We start from the raw sequence: 21,349 nt of genomic DNA on the forward strand, positions 1-21,349 counted from the left end.
ACTGGTTACACAGTAATAAATAAGCAATACAGTAATCACCCCGCATCATACATGGTGCTAGAAACATTAGCTGGAGGTAAGGATGCCTTGTGAAGTGTCTGGCAAGCTCTGAGCATCACAGTCCAGTCTTCAAGGTCCCACCATCAGCGGCAGAGAACTAGTCACTGTTGAGTTAGTTCTTGGCATGCTACTGCATCCCTTCTAGCACTGGGAGCCTGGCCATTAGCCATCAAGTAACAGTTTGATCAAAGCTACTCCTCAGGAGCTGAGTGTATCAGACCCACCACGCAATAACGTTGGCCAGGTATAGCAACAATCCATTTCATGATGGAAATGTATATTTAAACAGGATCAGGTTTAAGCTGGTCCATGAGTTGCATAAGTATTAATTTTTAATTAGATTTGTAATAAGTTTAAGGATGGGATATTGTAATTTCCAGATTAACCACTAACAGAGTAGTAAAAGAATGTGTAGTTTGGTATTTTTAAGTTTATAATCACTTGAAAAGGATGAAAAGTGTATTCTAATTACAAAAATATGGTTAGGAATTTTTCATCTCCTTTTAAATATTTCATTTGAATGAAAAGACTTGCTTTAAAATGCACTCAATACTGAACATTTTTATTCAATAATGAAAGGCTACTAAGTGTCTGAGATTGAAAAACACAGTACTTGGGGAGAATCACAAAATAGAAAAGACATGATCTTTAGTTATATAACCTAAAACTCTACAAAATGGAAGATGCAACTGAGAGGATGCTTTTAAGAAATGTTGGAATAGTAAGACTGTGCTTAATCCTACAGGTTCTATATTTGAGATGTTTCTTAATAGCATCTACTTATATAAAAACCATGGGTGCTGTTCATCACATCCAGAAGAACCTCCGCGACCAAGCGAAAGGAAGTCAGTCCTGCAGGGGTTGTCTTGGCAACGGCTGCACCCTCCCCCAAGCTGTTTCCCAGAGCTGTTTCCTGTAAAGGCGGGGTTTGAGGCAGGAACCCGCCCTGGGAATGTGGAGGCAGATCTTTCTAAAGTGTGCCGCAAGGCAGCACAGCCAGGGATGAACCTGAGTGGGGGCAGCTGAAAGGCTTAGAAAAAACAGACAAGAGAAGAAAGCCAGGTCTCGGTGAGACGCTGCTTCTCTGAGAGACAGCGACCATGCCCACAGCCATGCATTTATTTTATAGCAGATGCTATGAGACAAAGTAAGGGCATGACCAAGATGTTTACAACATTCTCCTGGGTTTCAATCCTACTCAACTACATGCACCTGAACTCTATCAAGCCTACATCACGCAGGCACATGGGGACACATGTTCCGACCATAGGTTCAAGCTTACAACTACAGCTGTTGGCTATAATTGTGCTGGGAGGGCCCTGCCCTCCAAGCAGGGACTTGCACATGGCAATGAGAGGACTGTGCCCTCTCATCAGTCCAAGGCTTGAACCTGTCCAAAACACTATAGCGGCTCCCCACAATAAAGTTTTAATTCTGTTTCTTTGTTACTAATGTTGTGGCCCCACCCCATAACAAAGAAACAATTTCCAAAGGACAATTAGGATTTTTAAAAGATTCCCAGGTGTTTCTAATGTGCAGCCAATGTTGAGAACCACTGCTGTAGATATTAAAAATATATCTAAACATGCCATTCTTTGTCCAAAAAATGAGCATGTTCAAAAATTAAATGAAGAAAATTTGGATATACTCGATGGAGATTTTCACACATATTTGAGTGGTGATTCCATTGATTCCACAGATGATGCTGAAAAGGAAAATTTTCCCATTGAATTTCTTAATAGTATTACTCCTTCGGGAATGCCGTGTCATAAATTAAAATTGAAAGTGGGTGCAATCATCATGCTGTTGAGAAATCTCAATAGTAAATGGGGTCTTTGTAATGGTACCAGATTTATTATCAAAAGATTACGACCTAACATTATGGAAGCTGAATTATTAATAGGATCTGCAGAGGGAGAGGCTGTTCTGATTCCAAGAATTAATTTGTCCCCATCTGACACTGGCCTCCCATTTAAATTGATTCAACGACGGTTTCCCGTGATGCCATTATTTGTGATGACTATTAATAAATCACAAAGACAAACTCTAGACAAAGTAGTCATATTCCTACCTGAACCCGTTTTCACACATGGTCAGTTATATGTTGCTTTCTCTCGAGTTTGAAGAGCATGTGATGTTAAAGTTCTAAGTACTTCATCACAAGGGAAATTAGTCAAGCACTCTGAAAGTGTTTTCACTCTTAATGTGGTGTACAGGGAGATATTAGAATAAGTTTAATCACTTTATCAGTCATTGTTTGCATCTCTGTTGTTTTTATATCATGTTTTTGTTGTTTTCATATGTTTTTGTTGTTTTTATATCATGCCTCTGTTGTTATATCCTTTTGTTACTGTTTATTAATAAATTTATATGGATTTTCATATACATTTTACTAATTTTCTTTCATCTCTCACACTTCTATTATAGAGAAAGGGCAAATAGCAATATTTAAATATCTCTGCTAATTAATTCCCTTTTTAAAAAATATATATTTTATTGATTTTTTACAGAGAGTAAGGGAGAGGGATAGAGTTAGAAACATCAATGAGAGAGAAACATCGATCAGCTGCCTCCTGCACACCCCCTACTGGGGATGTGCCCACAACCAAAGTACATGCCCTTGACCAGAATCGAACCTGGGACCCTTGAGTCTGCAGGCTGATGCTCTCTATCCACTGAGCCAAACCGGTTAGGGCAATTAATTCCCTTTTAATGTGCACGAATTTCGTGCACCGGGCTACTAGTCTATATGATAAAAGCCTAAGCGACCTTATGGCGGAATGACCAGACCGACCAGTTGTTATGATGCACAATTGACCATCAGGGGCAGATGCTCAGCACAGGAGCTGCCCCCTGGTAGTCAGTGCGCTCTCACAGGGGGAGTGCCGCTCAGCCAGAAGCTGGGCTCATAGCTGACAAATGCAGCAGTGGTGGCGGGAGCCTCTCCCACCTCTGTGGCAGCGGACGTTAAAGAGTGAGAGGTCCCGAACTGCAAGAGGTCACAGGCTGGGCTGAGGGACCCCTCTTCTCCCTCCAGTGCACAAATTTCATGCATTGGGCCACTAGTATTGAAAAAAATTCTACATCGTTAAAAAAAAATAACTGGACTAATCACCTGTTTTGATGGTGTAATAATGGAAACATCTACTATTTTTGGTTATTTGTGACAAAGGAGTATAACCAGAACCAATCTCATTTTCTCTTAAATCCCATTTTCTGACCACCCCTTTCCTGAAATACATTCATGGAAAAATTGTGATACTGACACCGTTTATATGTGAGGTCCTCTTTGTCCAAGTTCCTATCTATGTCAGTTATAGCTGTGTTAGAGTTCCGGTTTATATCAAAATTCATTTCAATGAAGGGGAAAAGTACCTCTGCATTGCCACATTTCTGGATTTTCCTATTTCCTTCTGCTTTTTTTAGTAACTCTCCATGGTATCCAAAGACACGAACCGTGATGGTAATACAGAATGTCAACACAAATCCAAAACAACAATGAAAAATCAGGGACCTCAGGTAAAAACACATTTGTGGGCCAGGGCTGCCTGGGAGGATTATTTTACTATCCAAGGTTTATCCGTGTGCAGATGAGGTACCTTGATGGAGGCCTGTCATGACTGACAAGTTCAAACAAACTCTGCCTGCTGCATTCCTAACCACTTATCACGTGTACTCACATGCAGCATGGTATAGGATGCTCCAAAGACGTATGTGTTTTAAGGAAAGAGAACCAGCAAGATAGAATAATTTGATCAGTGAAGTGAGAATTCTAGTTGTTTTTATTTGCAATTGTACATATTAAAGCAATTATTGGCCCTGGCCAGGTAGCTCAGTTGGTGAGAGCATCATCCCGATATGCCAAGGTTGCTGGTTTGATTCCTGGCCAAGGCGCATAAAAGAATCAACAAATGAATGCATAAATAAGTGGAACAGCAAATCGATGTTTTTTTTCTCTCTCTCTCAAATCAGTAAGTTAAAAACAAACAAACAAAAAGCAATTACTACTTTGGTCTCCAATATTTGCTAAGTTTTCTAATATTTGCTGTTTTCTAATATGTGCCACCCCTGAGCAGTAAACTATGAAACAAGATGTGAGTCGGTTATATTAATAGGCACAATTTATTTTACAATCAACACAAGAAACTGTGTAACTGCGATGTCTTCAGCCACCGCACTCTAACTATGTTTAAATACTGCACTCTAAAAACTGATGCCGGAACATTCTATAAAGAACAATTATACGTCAGTTTCTGGACAGGAAGGGCCACATGAAAAGCTTGCAGGAAGATAAAAGTCAACCTTTCAAGTGGAATACGGCACATGAATTAGTTTTACAATTGTGGAAACTACGTTTAGCCATTATTGAGTAAAAAATGTCTTTTACTGCACGAGCTGAGATAACTCTGGTGATGCCTTAGTGCCTCCTGGGAACCTGGTATTTCTGAAGGTACAGACACTGTATGTAGATAAAACATCACTGCAGGAAGTAGATACAGTTCAGACTGCTCAGGATAATTCTATAGAAAACTATAATTAGCTGGACTCTGGCAGAGATCTTTAAACACACAGCCTTTCTTCATTTCCTTATATCCTACTACATAGAACTTCACTATTGTAAATGCTATTTATATGCATTTTATTCACACAAAGTTATGATTTTTTTTAACTACCCATCTTTGTCGCTATAACATTTTTTTCTTAAAAACTTCCTCTCTCCTACACCTGTCTGACTCCACCCTTTGTTTCCTGGAGCCTCTATTTCTTCTTTAAGGGGATTTTCTCCCCTTTGAGAACAACTGCTGGAAAGCTGGGCTCCGAAAGGCAGTAGAAATGTTTCTCCTGTATTTTGAAAATTAATTTTTTTCCATAGGAATATCTGTCAAATTATGGAACAGAAATCAGGGGAAATTAGGGCAGGGTAGACACAGCTTTGCTGGCAAGCATCTATCTATTCTAGGAAATGCTGCCACGGTGCCGTGCGCTGTCACAGGCAATGGGGACAATCCCACGAGTTCTCCAGTCCCTGCAGGGTGAGGACCGTCCGTGCTGGCATGTGCTCTGGCTTTTACTCCTCAGATGCCAGGGGACCTGCAGTAGCCTCCTGTGAGCATTCCAAGCCAGCATCGCACTGCAGAGAGGCCTTCTCCCCTTCCTCAGGACCCTTAGCATCGCAGTCCTCCTGGGGCACTGCCGGTCCAGCCTCTGGCTGCTCTTCAGTAACACCATTCGAATCGACATCGAGTTTGCTATCTGCTAAAAAGAAAAAAGTCATTTTCCTTTCACTTTCCATATATTATTTCATCTTCATAATAACCACATGAAGGAAATTATCTCTATTATCATTATTTTATAGGTGGGGAAACTGAGGAGAGAGGGTTTACGGTTCACTAACTTGCTCAAAGTTCCACAGCTAGAAAAGCAACAAAACTGGCATTTGAACTCAGGACTCTGGCTCTAAAGCCAGGCCTTGAAATCAGGACTGTTGTTTGGGATCTGACAAAGTCTGTTTTCGAATACAGCTTTGCCATGAATTAACTTGATGCCTGTAGGTTACTGTCTGTACAAAGTTGTTTCCTTACCTACAAAGTCAGGGATAGTAAAACCTATCCTACATTTGTGGCAAATAACGGTGTTTATAACACTTAGAATAGTGTGTGGCTGTGCTGATGTTTAGCAACTGGGAATTCCCACACTGGTGACAATCTCAGTCTCTTGCAACCTGTATAGAACATGACCAGCTATTTCTCGCTGTCCTCAACACATAGGATACAAGTTTCATCAGAAAACAGGCAAAAGCATGGCCATCAGAAAGCCTGACTATTCTCTTCAGTTCACTTATACAAATTTGACTTAATTTTTTACAGATTATGCAATCCCACTAATAGTGTTTCTCAAGCAAGTGGTAAAGGGGACATGGTCCCTTGAGGGGTGAAAGGAGGAAGTGTTTAGTATCAAAGTCACCTGGGCAACCTTTTCAAACTACAAGCACTCCGTAGAATGCATGATATATCCTCTGGGGCTCAGCACAGCAGTGGGGGCAGTTCTCCCCCAATATTGCTGAAACAATTCACTGTTGCTGACCAAGATAAGTCATACACTTTTGAGGAAAAATACTATGGAACTCACTGCTCTGACACTTATAGAAATATAATCTGTGCATTATTAGATCTGCAATTCCATTGGGTTTCATAAATCTGCTCTAATTTCACCTGCAGTTTTTAAATTAAGAAATTTAAAGACTTCCAATCTTGAAATACTTGGTTAGCCATTAGGGGGAATTTAATTATTCCCTTATTCAAAGACCTTAAAATCCTTTGTGAGCAGAATGTAAGTAAATGCTCATTAAGAGTCCCACAGTTCCAGGGCAGTCAGAAAGTAGAATGTGGAATAAAATCAGAATTTTATGTCCTTTGTTTTCCAGTGACACTAGGCTGACTATATCCTATAAATTATCCCCCAAAAGCAGGGATTCAAAATAGGGACACATTTGAGACCACACGGAAGTTTGATCCTTACACTGGTCACCCGAGCTTCATTAGTCCCCAGAGAAAACTCAGCTCCTGGGGGCCCTGTGTTAATATCATCCATCACTCCCTCCCCACTAAGCCGCAGTAACAGCTCGGCCTCCCTCCCCACTAAGCCGCAGTGCCAGCTCGGCTTTTATATACGTACTGTTCTCCTCTTCACTCTTTTCTTTGGCAGCCTCCAATTGTTGTTTCTCATAAATGTCCTTGAGATTCTTACAGATTTTCTTATGTGCAAACCAGTGTGTTTTCTGGCAGGTTTGGTCGCAATATATTACCTGAAAAGCAATTTAAGGTTTATTTGCACTTAAGAGCTACGATTACAGGATTTTTCCATTATGACATTAAACCAAGAGCCTCGCTGTGAAAATATTAAGTTTTCTATACTTTGTTTTGAAACCATGATGTGTGCATGTGTACTGACTTATATTTGTAATTTTTAGCTTACACTTTATGACAATAATGGATATATAACAAATGGTCTATGAAACACTCTTTAACAAATGATTTATCTGAGAACCTACTATGTGCCTGAATTGGTACAGTGCAATTGTTGTCCCAGAGGAAGCTACGGTCAAAAAAGAGCAGGATGAGGCTGCATGTAGGGAGTCAGACACTTGGCCTAGTACAGGATGTAACCGCAATGGGAACACAGAGGAAGCAATGACTCACTCTAGTCGGAGGAGTCAGTAGACAAAGAAATGGGAAAAACATTCCAAGTGTAGGGACTTTCTTGTACAAAAATGCAGAAAAGGGGAAGTAAATGACATGTTCAAGGACAACAAGTTTTGAGTAAATGAAGCTTAGGCTTTTGCAAGATAATATGCCAAGCATTTCAGTAGCCCCTTAAACATCAATGGCGTTATAGGTTGTATTACTGGCCCTAGTTCTTCATCCAAACGCTTTCCCATGTGACTGCAAAGTTCTTTTTACTGAAGGAGAGGAAAACTGACTTTAAATTTGGCCATGTGACGTGTTTGGGCCCAAGGAATGAGATAGCATGGTAGTTTTAAGGCTAGACCGTAAGAGCCTCATATGTGTTTCTATTTATGGACTTATACTTCTGCCATCACCACGAGAACATGCTCAGCCAGGCCTGCTGGTCCAAGGAGGATGAGCTACCTGGAACAGAATGTTTCTGGCTGAGCTCAGCCAACCACAAACATGGGAGAAATAATGATTGTTGTTTTAAATACTGAATTTCGGAGTGTTTTTATATGCAACAATAGTTAGCCTATATAGACAGTCTCATTTAATTCTCACAATTCTAGCCAATTTCACACATAAGGAAACTGAGAATCAGAGAAGTGGGAAATTACAGGAGTTGAGGCTAGAGAAGTAGGTTACAACAGAATGTAATGGGTTACAGAAGAATGTGCTGAAGAATGTCAACCTTAAAACAATAAGAAATTAACATTATCTACAGGGAAAAGTGAATGTACAGACACATGCATGTGTGCAATATCTGAATGTAAGAAAAACACAACAAGCAGATATTACTGTAAAAAATTATCTTTACAAAGATAATTTTGACAGAAGTAGGTAGTATAGTCCAGAAAGCTTAAAGATTGGTAACCGTCACAAGGGAGTTATAGTTTTATAAGGAAGAGCTGATGAAGAGGTAATAGTTCAAGTCAATATCAGAATATTTAAGATTGTACACTTATGAGTTGTCTTATTCTAGGTTCTCTGCACAGCCTTGGTTCCCTATGTATGGCCTTTCTCTTATTTGCTCATATCCATTCATTTATTCATATCCTTTCTTCTTTGGGGTAGTCAGCACAGAAGTTGGGGCAGTCTGGGCATTTGGCAGAAGATAGGGCACAGAACTACACTTATCCTTAGCTCTCTTCCAAATTACTTTTCAGTATTAGATGCAATATTTTATATCTAATGTATTAGAATTTATTAGAAAATTAATATCACTATATTTACAGACTATTAAAAATCAATTATCAACTTGAATGAAATCTAAACCAGTTGTCAATGAACTTCAAAGAACTTCATTCTTACCATTTTGCATACTGAGCATCTTTTACTCGCTCCCTTTTCTCCACAGGTGGTACAAAACTCAACATCCACAAAACCCACCTGACCAGTGATGGCTTGAGTAAGTACAGAGAATGCAGTGGGATCAGAACCCTAGAATGGGTATAAAGAAGAGAAAACAACTCTCTAAAATGACCATGGACAGACTACTGAGATGACACTTCATGAACAATGTTATCTAAAAGCAGACACACAAGAGACAAAGTCATTAAGGTTAGCGACTACATGGACTTCATCATGACAAAATGACAACACCCTTTTGATTATACCATTTTCTACATAAAGTATATGGGAGGTAATTCATGGCTCCAAATATTCACAGAGAAAAAGTTGGCCCTCTTCTAGAATAAAAGTTTTTTCAATTAGGATTATCCAATAAGCCCACAAAGATTTCAGATACAGGACAATGAACTCAGTGGGATTTTCTTAGAACATTGTTTTACACTGTTCTGTATACTCAAGATAGTCAAACGAAATATTCAAAAGATTTAAGAAGTATTTTAAAGTAGCACTCATTTTGAAATTGTTATGCTCCTTCTGAAAACATAATGACTGGGTTTCCTTTTATATTAAAGTGCTAAGAATTCTCCTTAGGAATGAAGATAGTGTAATGGCAAGAAAAAATAGGTGAAATGAAACCTCAGATACTAGATATTTAAGTTAATATATTTTACCAGGAATAAAGGTCTATAGAAGTTGTGCTCAAATGATGGTGTGCATCAGAGAACTTGCTTAAAATTCAAATCAATCCGCCATCCCATACCTTCTAAATTAGAATCTCTAAAGATGTGGTGGTCCATGTACCTGCTTTATTACAGATAATTCTGAAATACACTGAAAGTTTGAGAATTACTGGTACTTAATGTTACACTAAATACTTATTAGTCCATGTAATTTTATTGCCTCAGAAGTAGAGTACTGTATTAGACAATAATCTGGTCCATAAATGAACAGAATATGACATATTTAACAGATTTATAACAATTACATTTTAATGTTCAAATATTATTTCACAAAGTAACTAAGACATGTTCAAAATCTCCCCCCCAAAATTGGACTTTAGTGGGAATCAGAACACAGTAACAGTCTCAGATGTAACCAAAGATAAAACGAAAGGATAGTTTGCTAGAATAATGGCTGTTAATCTGAAATATTGCTTCAGAAAAAAATTGATGACACAGCTGAGTAACCACATGGACTCTTTCTTGTCACTACTGGATGACAAGAACTCTTTCTTGCTATATAAAATCTTGTCATCTACTTGTTAAATAAGAATCTGTTTAGGTACCAAAGCTCTACCCACAGAAGACAGTCAGACTAAAAACAAATAGGTTACTATATCCAGAGTATCTTATAAACTCAGAGACCTTGGCTAGCCTTCCAGAAGTTAAGACATATGCTATGAATTGATAAAGCAAATAGCTTTAACAGTATAATCTGTTACAAGGCTGGAGCAGCATTTCTCACACTTCCTGCTGAACTTTGTGACAGAGCCAGAACTCCACACTAGGCAGAGGGAATCAAAACCTCTGCAGCAGGGCCCTGGCATGAGCACTGTGAGAAGGGGCCAGAGGTGACCCCCACGGGAGCCAACCAAAGAACCACCATGTTTTTAGGAAGGTTAGCACTTCAACGTTTATAAATTTGCAATATCACAAAACCCATCAGGAAGTAAACAGTGGCTATCTGGGACACTCACAACCACAGGCATTACAGATAAGTAGTTTTTCAGAGAGCAGAATATATAACTCTTAAAGAACAAAAAAATTTGAAGAGAAATTTTTCTAAAATGCACTAAATCCTACTTTATGAATAAACCTTCTCTCAATGGCTCAGATCACTAGGATAAATAATCAGTGTACTCCATAAACTCTAACTACAATATTCTTTTTTTAATTTTTTTTTATTTTATTGATTTTTTACAGAGAGGAAGGGAGAGAGATAAATAGTTAGAAACATCGATGGGAGAGAAACATCGACCAGCTGCCTCCCGCACATCTCCCACAGGGGATGTGCCCGCAACCCAGGTACATGCCCTTGACCGGAATCGAACCCGGGACCTTTCAGTCCGCAGGCCGACGCTCTATCCACTGAGCCAAACCGGTTTTGGCTCTAACTACAATATTCTATGATACAGGGCTAAGATGCATTGTTGACCCCTACACTGACTTGCTTTGACTTTTTTTTAAAGTACTCTGAACTGCTATTTTTAGTTTTTCTGTTTTCCTCCTTGAAGGCAGAATGTCAACTACCACTTGTTAGTGCTGGAAATACCCCATAGCAGTCATTTCTAGTTGTTTATCTGCTAGTCATTCCCCCAACTTCCTTGCTAATAGAAGCATAATTTTGTTTGCAGCAACAGTATTTAGACCAGCCAAAAATACTTCTTCTCCCAGACTCCTGAGCAGCTAAGAGTGGTCATGCAGCACAGGCAGCGGGGTTCTGGGACAGCCTGCTTCCCAGCCATAGACCCCATTCCTTCTTGCCTGCCTGGGATAGAAATGTGAGCTCAGGGAAAGAGCATCAGAAGCCTTGCAACCATGAGGCCATGAGCATGAGTATGAAAATCTATACAGCTAAAGAATATTGTGTGGGAAAATGTTCGGGTTCCCAATCTACTTATTTTTGAAACACTGGGCCAGATCTGGTCTGCCTACTTTGGGGCTTCTAAGTAAATAAATAAGTCCTATTTACTTAATTCATGGTTAGCTGGAGTTTTAATATGTACAGTCAAACACACTCATGATTAATAAACCACCCTCATAACTAGCTAACTTTAATCTCCCAAAAGCTTAAGCATTAAATAGTCAAGTATATTAAACAGGTTGAGCATCTCCATGGGAAATCATGGTGAGCTCTCATGCATTAATCAACACATGAGGTTCGTGAGATCATCTTATCTGTGCAGGTCTTTCTATTTTGTGGTTCTGAATAGGTGAAGTCTTACTGTAAAAGGAGCACCTGGAACCCATTTCTAGTCCTGATGTTATGTTTCACAATAAGATACAGCACACTAGAAGGAGCAACATTGCCACTGGAAGGGAGGAAGCCATGGATGGGACGAGTGTCAGGATCAATTTCTTGCCTAAAGGACAAAGGCTGATTAAAGGATTTGATTGAAATGTATAAAAGCATGACTTGTATAGAAAAGGTGAACAGAAACCTATTCAAAACAGTGAAGGCAGGAAGTGTCCTATGAAATACTGCTTAAATAAATATAGGACCAATGCCAGTTTGAAAAGGGGTAAAGCAATGAAAATAGGCCACCACAATAGCTGGGTAGCTATTATCTAAATAAGTACTTTAAAGAGCAGGTAAAGTTAAAATTTACTTCCCATAGCTATAAAGTATAAATAGATTTCTTTTTTTTTAAATGGAAAATTTGTAAAGTCAGAGGCAGTAAGGTCGACTATAAGAAGCTGGAACATACAGTGAGATAGTTTATCAGGACATACAATGAGCCAGGGCTCATCCCTTCACCTCTCCATCCAAAACCATCAACCTACCCCAAACCATCAACCTGTCCAAAACCATCAACCTGGACAATCAATTCCTACTTTCATCTAATGCAGGACCTTTACCTAGTTTTGCACAAATTACCATGAACATGTGTGTATCTGTATGACATAGAGGATGTGTACCCACCTTTCCAGGTTCACAGAGGTATTTAAAATGCAGGTCACTATAACCATCTAGACTCCCACACAGGGAATTACTGTTTATTAAACCACAAGATATAAATGGAAGAAAAGGATCAGAGGAGGGAAATGGATAAACAAACAGGGTTAACTGGAAAACCTATCTCCACATTTGTTCCTGAAAATTTTCTAAAATAACAATTCCTCTTATTAAATAATTACTTAATGCTAAAGAGAACCTGCTTCTAATTGTACAAAATATGCTGGTTAGGTCTTCCTGCTGGAGCGAACTTAGTGATAAGAGCCTTACAATTTCAACGGGAGCGATGCTTCGCACCAGCTGCTGGAGGAGTGTGGCTTCACAGTAAGGAAATTTTCTGATACTTTCTCTAATGATCTTTTCTTGATATATCGGGAAGCCATCCGAAGGTCGGCCTTTTAATAAGCTGAAAGATAGTTTTCAAACAGTAATTGGAGTTGAATTACTCAGCATTTCCTCCCAGCTGAACCCATGAACTTTTAGTAGTTTCTTCTTGGCTATTTAAGATTGTCATTGTCTATTCAAATCATGGTCAGACTAGATTCAAACTGCTGTTCTGCCGCCGGGTCAGGAGAGGCCTCGTCAGCTCTATTTATGCAAGTGACCCCTGCCATAAAGCACAAGGAACACTGCTATCAGACTCGCTAGTTACTTATTACCATGTCAGTTATTTGTACAAAGAATGAAAACTCTCAGCAAGTCACACCCTTCCAACTGAGTTCACTTTTTCTCAGGAAAACTAGGAGAACTTGATCCCTGGTGGTTAGAGAACAAAGGTAACGCACAGCTGTCCCAGGTACAGTCACGGAGTGCCGTGACGAATCCAGGGCACCACCTGTGGCACAGAACACCTGTCCTCACACTTGCACTTGGGCTACTTTCTGGCTGTCTGACCTATGCGTGCTATTTCACCTCTCCAAACCTCAGATTCCTCGCTTGTAATGGGGGGTAACAAAGCCCTGTAGAGAGCACAGAACAGAACAATCAGTCTACAGCCTAAGTATAAAATTGTCCGTTTCTTGCAGACTGAAGGTGATCCCAACGATAACAAACTGCTACTAAAATACTTAAAACTTTAAATCTATAACGAGGCTTCATATAATGAAACATTCTGTATTTTATATGTGGCATGATAAAAACAGTACCTTTTGATCAGAGTATCCAATTTATTCTCTCCATCTTTTAAGAAGTTAATACATTTCTGAAAGATGCAGCTGATGTAATGCATTTTCATAGCCAATACTTCATTCATGTCACTTTGCTTCATACATTTCTCACAAATCAAATCCATCACCTTGTAGCACTTGTTCAGAGCTGCTTCTTCTGCCAGCAGAGGGTTCTCATTTATAAGCATCACGATCTAGAAGAAATTCTAGTGAGACTTTTCTGTATAAAAATTAGGTACTCACTTTTAGTTGATTTCCAAAGATTACTAAGGAGTCTTTCTTATAGCCACAGACTTACTACATTAATTCAAATTAGAATGCAAATGGCCTTGATGAAAGTTACAAAACTAATACAGAAGGACCCTGATGTTTTGGAATTTTTTGAACTCTTTATGTCAAAGTTACGTGAGCCGCCATCTATGGTGTTAGCTGGCTACTCAGAGTCATGGTTTTAGTATCTGTTAAAAGTACTTTTACTAAAGATAAAAATGGTATATTTGCACATCCTTTATATATAGAATCAAATCAACAAGTCATCACTTCTTTTAGTTAACATCATTGAGCTTTAGAATTTCATGGCTAAAAGAATTACAACTCTCATTAATTTTTACTAATTTTAAGGAAATGACATTTTTATAGAAATAAGTAAATATGAAAGGTGTATTATTTTCTGATTAACTACATTTCTCTGTGGAGATGTTCTCTATATCTTCTAGCATCCATAATAATGAAAAATAGATCAAAAAGGAAAGAAAAAATAGCTTCAAAAGGAGGAATATTAGAGTAATTAAATCTGATGCTTTATGAGTCCCAAACTTCCCATATATACCCAAATTAAGCTCAAACTTGGTGTAGTGAGGAGTATTTTTTTACCAACTTTGTTATAGGGTAGATAAGATGCAGTAGGTCTGCAGAGAACAGCTGTAAAAATCCAATGGCATAACAGTAATGTAAACATGTCTGTAACATGGGCACAATTGCATACACTGAGCAGAAAGTCATATTTGTTAACCAACATGTTACAGCTAAATACCTATCTCAGATAATGTAAATGTTAGGGAAGACCAGGTAGCAGATTTCATGAATTAGATCCTTTTTTTTTAGACATGAAGAAAGATAATTTGTTAACTTAAGTAAAACACAGGCTTAGCCTCCTACTTGGAAGTTTTATATAGATTAGTTGTTCTTGTGAAATTAAAATTATTTTTACTTATTTTTACACTACTAGATTAATATATAATCTTGTATTTTACTTAAAATAGCACTCAATAATAAATTATTAGAGTTCATGAAATAAGTATAATCAGAATCCCTGTTGGTAAATTTGCTAACAACTTTCCCTACCATAACACATATCAAAAATTAACTGTGGTAGTGAAGACTCATGAATTAGTTGTTTATATTTCTGCCGTCAACTACAATCATTTGGAGATGTTTATTCAATACTTTTATATACAGCATTTATAATGAAAGCATAGGATCTTACACCAAGATCTTCAAAAAAACCTCAAACAGAATCCAGATTAATGTTTTTTTTTGTTAAGACATTAGGCTTTATTTATTTCATAATATACAGCAATATATACAAAAAAATGTTACATCACCACAGCTCTACCATGAGCTTACAGAAACATTTAACATAGCTGCACACAAAATGATAATACTTGAACTAGTTTGCTCCCTTTAATCACTGTGATGTTATAAGTTAATACATTATAAAGAAACTCCTTATTATTAATTATTATGGAGAAATAAATATATTCTTACAGGTATAAAAAGCAGATATAGCTCATCTCCCAGAGAATGACTACCTTCGAATATGTTTAAACAACGGCATTTTGAATTCTTTTTTTTTTTCATTTTGAACAATTCTGGGCTTAAAAATCATTTAACAATTAAAAATGGGCTCATTTGCACATATCTGCCTTCTAACAACTTAGAGGTCCTGTTCAACTCCTGTCATTTTTCCTGTGAACCTGATTTTCTCCTTTCTAACCTCTGTATTCTGGGCAGCAGCACAATTCCCCAAGTCCCTGTTGAAAACAAACATCCTTATTACTGTAGCAGGCACTTAACCTCGATGCAAATGTAGCTGTGTCGGGTGCATTGTAGCAAAAAGATGAATTGCGTATTGAGGATTTCTGTGCGTATTTTTAAAGGTCTTTAGCTTTATAGAGTGGCTGTTAATTACATTTTTATAAGGCTCCCCTTGAAGACCAATGCCAGTTTGAAAAGGGGTAAAGCAATGAAAATGGGCCACCACAAAAGCAACTGGGTAGCTATTATCTAAAGTGTGCATAAAAGAAAGGTTTTCAAGTGAATAGAGCATTTATCCATATAAAAAGCCAGGTCTGCTCTGAAGGCAGGTACTATAATCATAGAATAGTAGCTCTTATAAAACCAATGCTCTAAAAAATATAATGTAGGCTATTTCAGTTTATATACTTTTATAATTTATTACCTGTCTAAATATGCTCTTAATCTGATTTACTCAAAATAATTGGACGTGCCATAATTCTTAGGACATTTAACCCTGAGAGACTAGTTTCCATGTAAACATCAAAAATTATTCCACAGGCTCCATTATTGCATAACTGAAATTACTGCAATCTCAAGGGGGTGGAAACAAAGATAAAAATGCAGGAACTTCTTCAAATCAATCTAAACTAGAATTGTCCAATAATGCTCAGGCTACTGAGGAGACAACAGGCTTTGTAAAACAACACATTCTCTACATTGAGAAATACTGTGTCCCTAAGAAAAATCCTACTTCTCATCCCAGCCTGCCTCCTCCTAAGAGAAAGAATGCCATGATGGTGTAGTTGCTGCCACCTGGGTGCTGGGTGGATAAGAACTACTGATTCAGAAGAGGCTAAATATTTGTTAAAGATTAAATTCTAAGGCCCATATACTCTCCAGTAGAAATGCAAACATGTGATTCACAGCTGAATTTCCTTTTTGCCTACATGTGATCACAAGTTTGCCTCTAGTGTTTTTTCAGAATGTTACAGAAAACATTTAAGTTTTGAAAAATAAAAACAGCATAGACTCTACTTGTCAGTTTTATAGGAAATATCTGCTAGTTTATCATCTCTACTGATGGCCCAGAAAATTAATTGGGGTGAAGGGCCAAATAACAGGTATATTTTGTTCATTCATTTGTTTCTTGAGCTTCAAAGTCTGTAAGTAAAGAGATGCATCACTAAAGTAATAAGATTATATACAATTTGGAACTTATATCTTCAAATGAGTATGCACCATCAAAAAGGCTTATGAGAATTGTCCACTTATATTAATGGTATTCCGTTTACTCCACAGATTCCTCTTTTGTACTAGGCTTGTAAGGAAATCTATTTTCACTACAGTAAAGCAACACCTTGTATGAAGGGAAAACCTCAATTTTTGTCCTGCTCACTAAACAGCTCTGAATTACTTTCAAATCTATACGTTATGAATGAAGACTGTAACAGACATTGAAATTTGATAAAGGACAGCCTTACTGTAGCACACATGAGTTTTCTGTAATGACTCTTAAAGAAAGTATACTCATTTGGCTTGATTGAACATTATTTTTCAAACAAACCAAAAGGCTGTATATAAAATATGAAGAAAACAGCAGTGAAAATAGTTCAGAACAGCTCTTGAAGTTTCCCCAGTTAAGCCATTTGAACTTCTGGGTTGGTCTACAAAGTTTAAAAATCTGTGTGATTTAACCTAAGAACTGTATTACGTAAAGTCATCAAATAGGTACTTGCATTAAAAAATATGTTCATGACTACATGTCAGAACATTTCGTAGAAGGCCAGTTATTATAGTGGATGCTGTTGGTGCCCTGCCCAGATCCTGTCTACAGGCCTGTGCACCAGGTCCCTGCTGCTGGGAGTGTTGGCTGCTTTGGGCTCAGAGCTACCTCCTTCCCCAGGGACCTTCATCCAAAAGGAGCCACCTGACTTGGCACTATCTGGGAGGCCGTCCTTTCCCTCTGGGGATAGGCCTCAGCCAATGACTGATGTGAAAGCCTGGCTCCCTGCCTCTCCAGAGCCATTAACAGTGCAGAGCTCCCTGTGAGATGAAGCGGAGGCTTGGCTTCAGCTGAATCCACCTCTTTGCCTAGCTTTTCTTCCTCTCTAGTCTTCACTCTGCTCTAGGTTTCAAGTGAGAGCACTCCTTCACTGTATCAACCGAACAAGAGCCCATTGCAAGCTCTGCATCTACAAAACTCAACCCAAGACAATTATGATCCTACTAGAGGCTTGGTGCACAAAATTCATGCACAGAGGGAGGTGGGGGTCCCTCAGACTGGCCTGCATCCTCTTGCAATCCAGGACCCCTTGGGGGATGTCTGACTGCCGGTTTACAGGCCTAAACCAGAATGTCAGACATCCCTCTCGCAATCTGAGATGCTGCATGCACCAGTAACCATACTTTTCATACAGGTGAAAGGCATCTTGCTGTTGTATGGGCATCTACATTTTTTGGCCCTGATTATAAAAGTAGTACATAACATGATCCTTCTGAGGCAGTAGTACCATTTTCCCCATCCTACGGGTACAAAAACTGAAGCAGAGAGAAGTAATTGGCTTTGTCACACAGTTTTAAATGTCAGAATTAGGGCTCACCACAAAATGTGCAAGCCAGAGTCCATGCATGTCATCGCTGCATCATCCTGTTTTTTCAGTCTTGCCAGGTTTTAATTTTTAAATCTAAGAGACTATTCTCAATATATAGGGTAGGGTCCCTAGGCCTGGCTGGCGATCAGGGCTGATTCGTGGGGCAACCAGCAGGGCAATCAGGGGACCCATACTGGCACCTGCCTTGGCTGGTGGCCTGGCGCCGCTTGCTCACCAGCCCCACCCCTTGATCGCCCCACCACTGCCGCTGGTCGCCTCTCTCTGTCTGCTGGCACCCACCTTGGCTGGCCTGGCACCACCCGCTCTCCGGCCCCACCACCCACCAACCAGTCGTTCTGCTGGTCATGTTCTGCTGGTCATTCTGCCGTTTGGTCGATTTGCATATTAGGGTTTTATATAGATAGATATAAGAACAGCTTAGACTCTGAAGCAATCTACATATATATAAAAGCCTAAGTGACCATTACAACGAAACAACTGGAACAACTAGTCGCTATGACACACACTGACCACCAGGGGGCAGATGCTCAACACAGGAGCTGCCCCCTGGTGGTCAGTTTGCTCCCACAGCAGGAGCACCACTCAGCTAGAAGCCGGGCTCACAGCTGGCAAGCACAGCGGTGGTGGTGGGAGCCTTTCCCGCCTCCATGGCAGTGCTAAGGAGCAAGTGGTAAGGAGCGAGTGGCGAGTGGTTAGGAGCGCGGAGCGCCAAGTGCCGAGCACTGAGCCCCGAGCACTGAGCCCTACTCAGGCTCCTCCCTAGCTGCCTGCTGCTTCCCACACTGCTACATCCCTCAGGCCAGGCCGAAACTAGCAGTCCAACATCCCCCGAGGGGTCCCAGATTATGAGAGGGTGCAATCCAGGCTGAGGGACCCCAACCGGTGAACGAATCCATGCACTGGGTCTCTTGTATTTAAATAAAAAGCAAATACAATAAACACTACACTACCTTGACAGGATGAAGATTTGTTGTGGTGATAACTTTGTGCAGTGGGCCTGCCAACTTTGGGGGCAGTTTCGGCTCTTTATCCAGTCCCTGGGGTTTAGTGTAATAATCCAGTCTCTCTCGAGGAAAGAAATTGTTGATTACAGTTACACAATCATGTTGACCTTTTAACAGAAAAATAGGAAATTTGTTACTTTATTATTCACAGTAAGACATTTTCCAATTTTTAAATTAATGAATGCTGCTCTGTTTTCTTGTGTGGTAAAATGCACATACATCTTTAATTTTCAGGAAAGGAGAGAAGAGGAGGAGAGGTAAAAGGTTTGGGGGAACATTTAAAGCATGCTTTGTGAAGTCAAGAAATAATCTCCTTTTAAAGACACAGAATCCCTACTATGTATGAAGATTATGAGGATTGCAAAAAAGGCAGTGTTTGACTTATAATTTTTTACCCCTAGTTTACAAAGATTGCTTATAATTTAAATGTCTCTTCTTCCACCCTTACACAAATGATGGTCATTATTCCCTAATCACATCTGGCTTTCATTATATAGAAATTTAAATTGATAGAGCTTTTCTTATCATAATTAGTATTCATATTAGTAACCTAACCTCCCCTCCCCTGGAATTGGAGAAAAGCTGGCCTTTATGAAATAAACTAGAGAAAAAGCTTTTGCTCCCATAAGCCTGGAATCTACATTATGGTTCTCACAGATCTCTAAACCACTTTTCTAAGCCATACCTAGTGGTAAAAATAGTTCTAAAAGAAAAATGTTGTGAAACTGCTCCTAAAATATATGAAAACAGACATAAGAAGATTTAAAGACAAAGGGATGAGAGGAAAATGAAGAATTAGCATGAAACTTTATCTTCTCATCAGTCCCCCAATAGGTTAGTCAGAAACAGCCCTGTTGGCAGTTGAAAATATAAAAATACTGGCTATATAATAATCACACTGTCACAGGACTGGGGGCTTCTTAAGATTACATCTTTGGGAGAAAGAACAAATATTACATTACTTTTTACAAGATTAATCTCTTTCATTTCAGGTAGTGCTGAGATTATTTTGACATTTAAGTTTAACTCATCTGCTAATAATTTATATAAGAATGATATATATTTAAAGTTTATCATTATAAATATAAATTTTCACTTAATTTATATCTAAAATTTTATACTCAAAAGTATTAAGTAGTTTTACTGATTTTTAATTTATGAGTTTTGAATGCATACTAATGAAGCAGTAATATTAATATACAAAACAAATGCTGGGAGTTGGGGGAAGCTTCCATATTGAGAAATGAATAATTTATAAAGGAAAATAAATCAAATTCTCATTTGCAAAATCTGGATTAGGAAAACTGTGGAGTAACTTATACACGTGACTGCGAGAAAAGAACAACGGTACATCAATCATGAAACTAGCCAAGCTATGACTCACATTCTCCACAGAGAAAGACAGTTTTGGTTATGATGAGTTTCAAACAAAATACAACCTACATACCATCTGAGAAGGTCTGTCACTAAAACCTAAGTGGAGCAAGAAGATAGAGGAAACAGTGGAGAACAACCGCCTTGGCAACAGAGAGCATCAGAATGGGTGGAGAGGATGACTGAGGAATTATACTGCTGACCATGGGAATTACTGAACGAAGTAAGGAGGTACACGCTACTAACATGTTAGTACTAAAAATGTTACACTCTCAGCGAAGTCCACAGCTAGTGGTGGTAATGGCAGAGGGAAGAAAAGTCCTGCTGCCTATAAAACCAAACAGAGGATGTGAAGAAATAAATGAGTTTTAAGGTTTTCCTCTTGTTGGGGTGGCTAAATGGGTAAATACAGGCCTTTGGGGGTGGGACACAGAGTATAGTTTTGTTCTTATTTTTAGATGATAACTGAGAACTATGAGTTTAATCAGGAGTGTTGTGAATAGGAAAGTAAGCACTAGTGAAATGGGAAACATTTTTTTAAAAAATATGTATCTTTATTGTTGAAAGTATTACAGATTTCCCATTCTTTCCCCCCGCTGATCTCCTCACCCTGCCCACACACATCCCGCCAGGCCTCATCTGAACTATTGTCTGTGACGATGGGTTATGCATATATGCATAGAAGTTCTTCTCCCATCCTGATCATTCGAGTCAATAAAAGGAGAAATAAAATGTACTCTAACGTAACCAGACAATCACATTGAGAAAGAAACACACACACAACTACCAAGTAAAATGCAGAGTAAAAAACTGAGGTAAAAGAGTAAAAGATGAGGAGGCAATTAAGTTTATCAGTATTT

The 21,349-nt window shown here is 38.8% G+C and overlaps 1 protein-coding gene across 8 annotated transcripts in view; it reads right to left on the reverse strand.

Moving 5' to 3' along the window:
• Positions 1–3,825: 3,825 nt before the first annotated feature.
• ANKMY2 (ankyrin repeat and MYND domain containing 2) overlaps positions 3,826–21,349 on the reverse strand; it is a 32,327-nt gene continuing 14,803 nt past the window's right edge. For 7 of the 8 annotated variants that reach the window (XM_070424377.1, XM_070424383.1, XM_070424381.1 and 4 more), the window contains 6 exons: positions 19,062–19,222; positions 13,460–13,674; positions 12,585–12,720; positions 8,601–8,729; positions 6,736–6,865; positions 3,826–5,316 (listed from right to left, as the gene is read on the reverse strand). In XM_070424377.1, the coding sequence (XP_070280478.1) occupies positions 5,129–5,316; positions 6,736–6,865; positions 8,601–8,729; positions 12,585–12,720; positions 13,460–13,674; positions 19,062–19,222 (959 nt within the window). In that variant the 3' untranslated portion in view covers positions 3,826–5,128. The remainder of the gene's footprint in view (positions 5,317–6,735; positions 6,866–8,600; positions 8,730–12,584; positions 12,721–13,459; positions 13,675–19,061; positions 19,223–21,349) is intronic. The other variant, XM_070424378.1, reaches the window with a different exon arrangement.

This window comes from Myotis yumanensis, unplaced genomic scaffold, assembly GCF_028538775.1.
Source record: "Myotis yumanensis isolate MYYU_CA2020_CCGP unplaced genomic scaffold, mMyoYum1.0.hap1 SCAF_9, whole genome shotgun sequence".
Lineage (NCBI taxonomy): Eukaryota > Metazoa > Chordata > Mammalia > Chiroptera > Vespertilionidae > Myotis > Myotis yumanensis.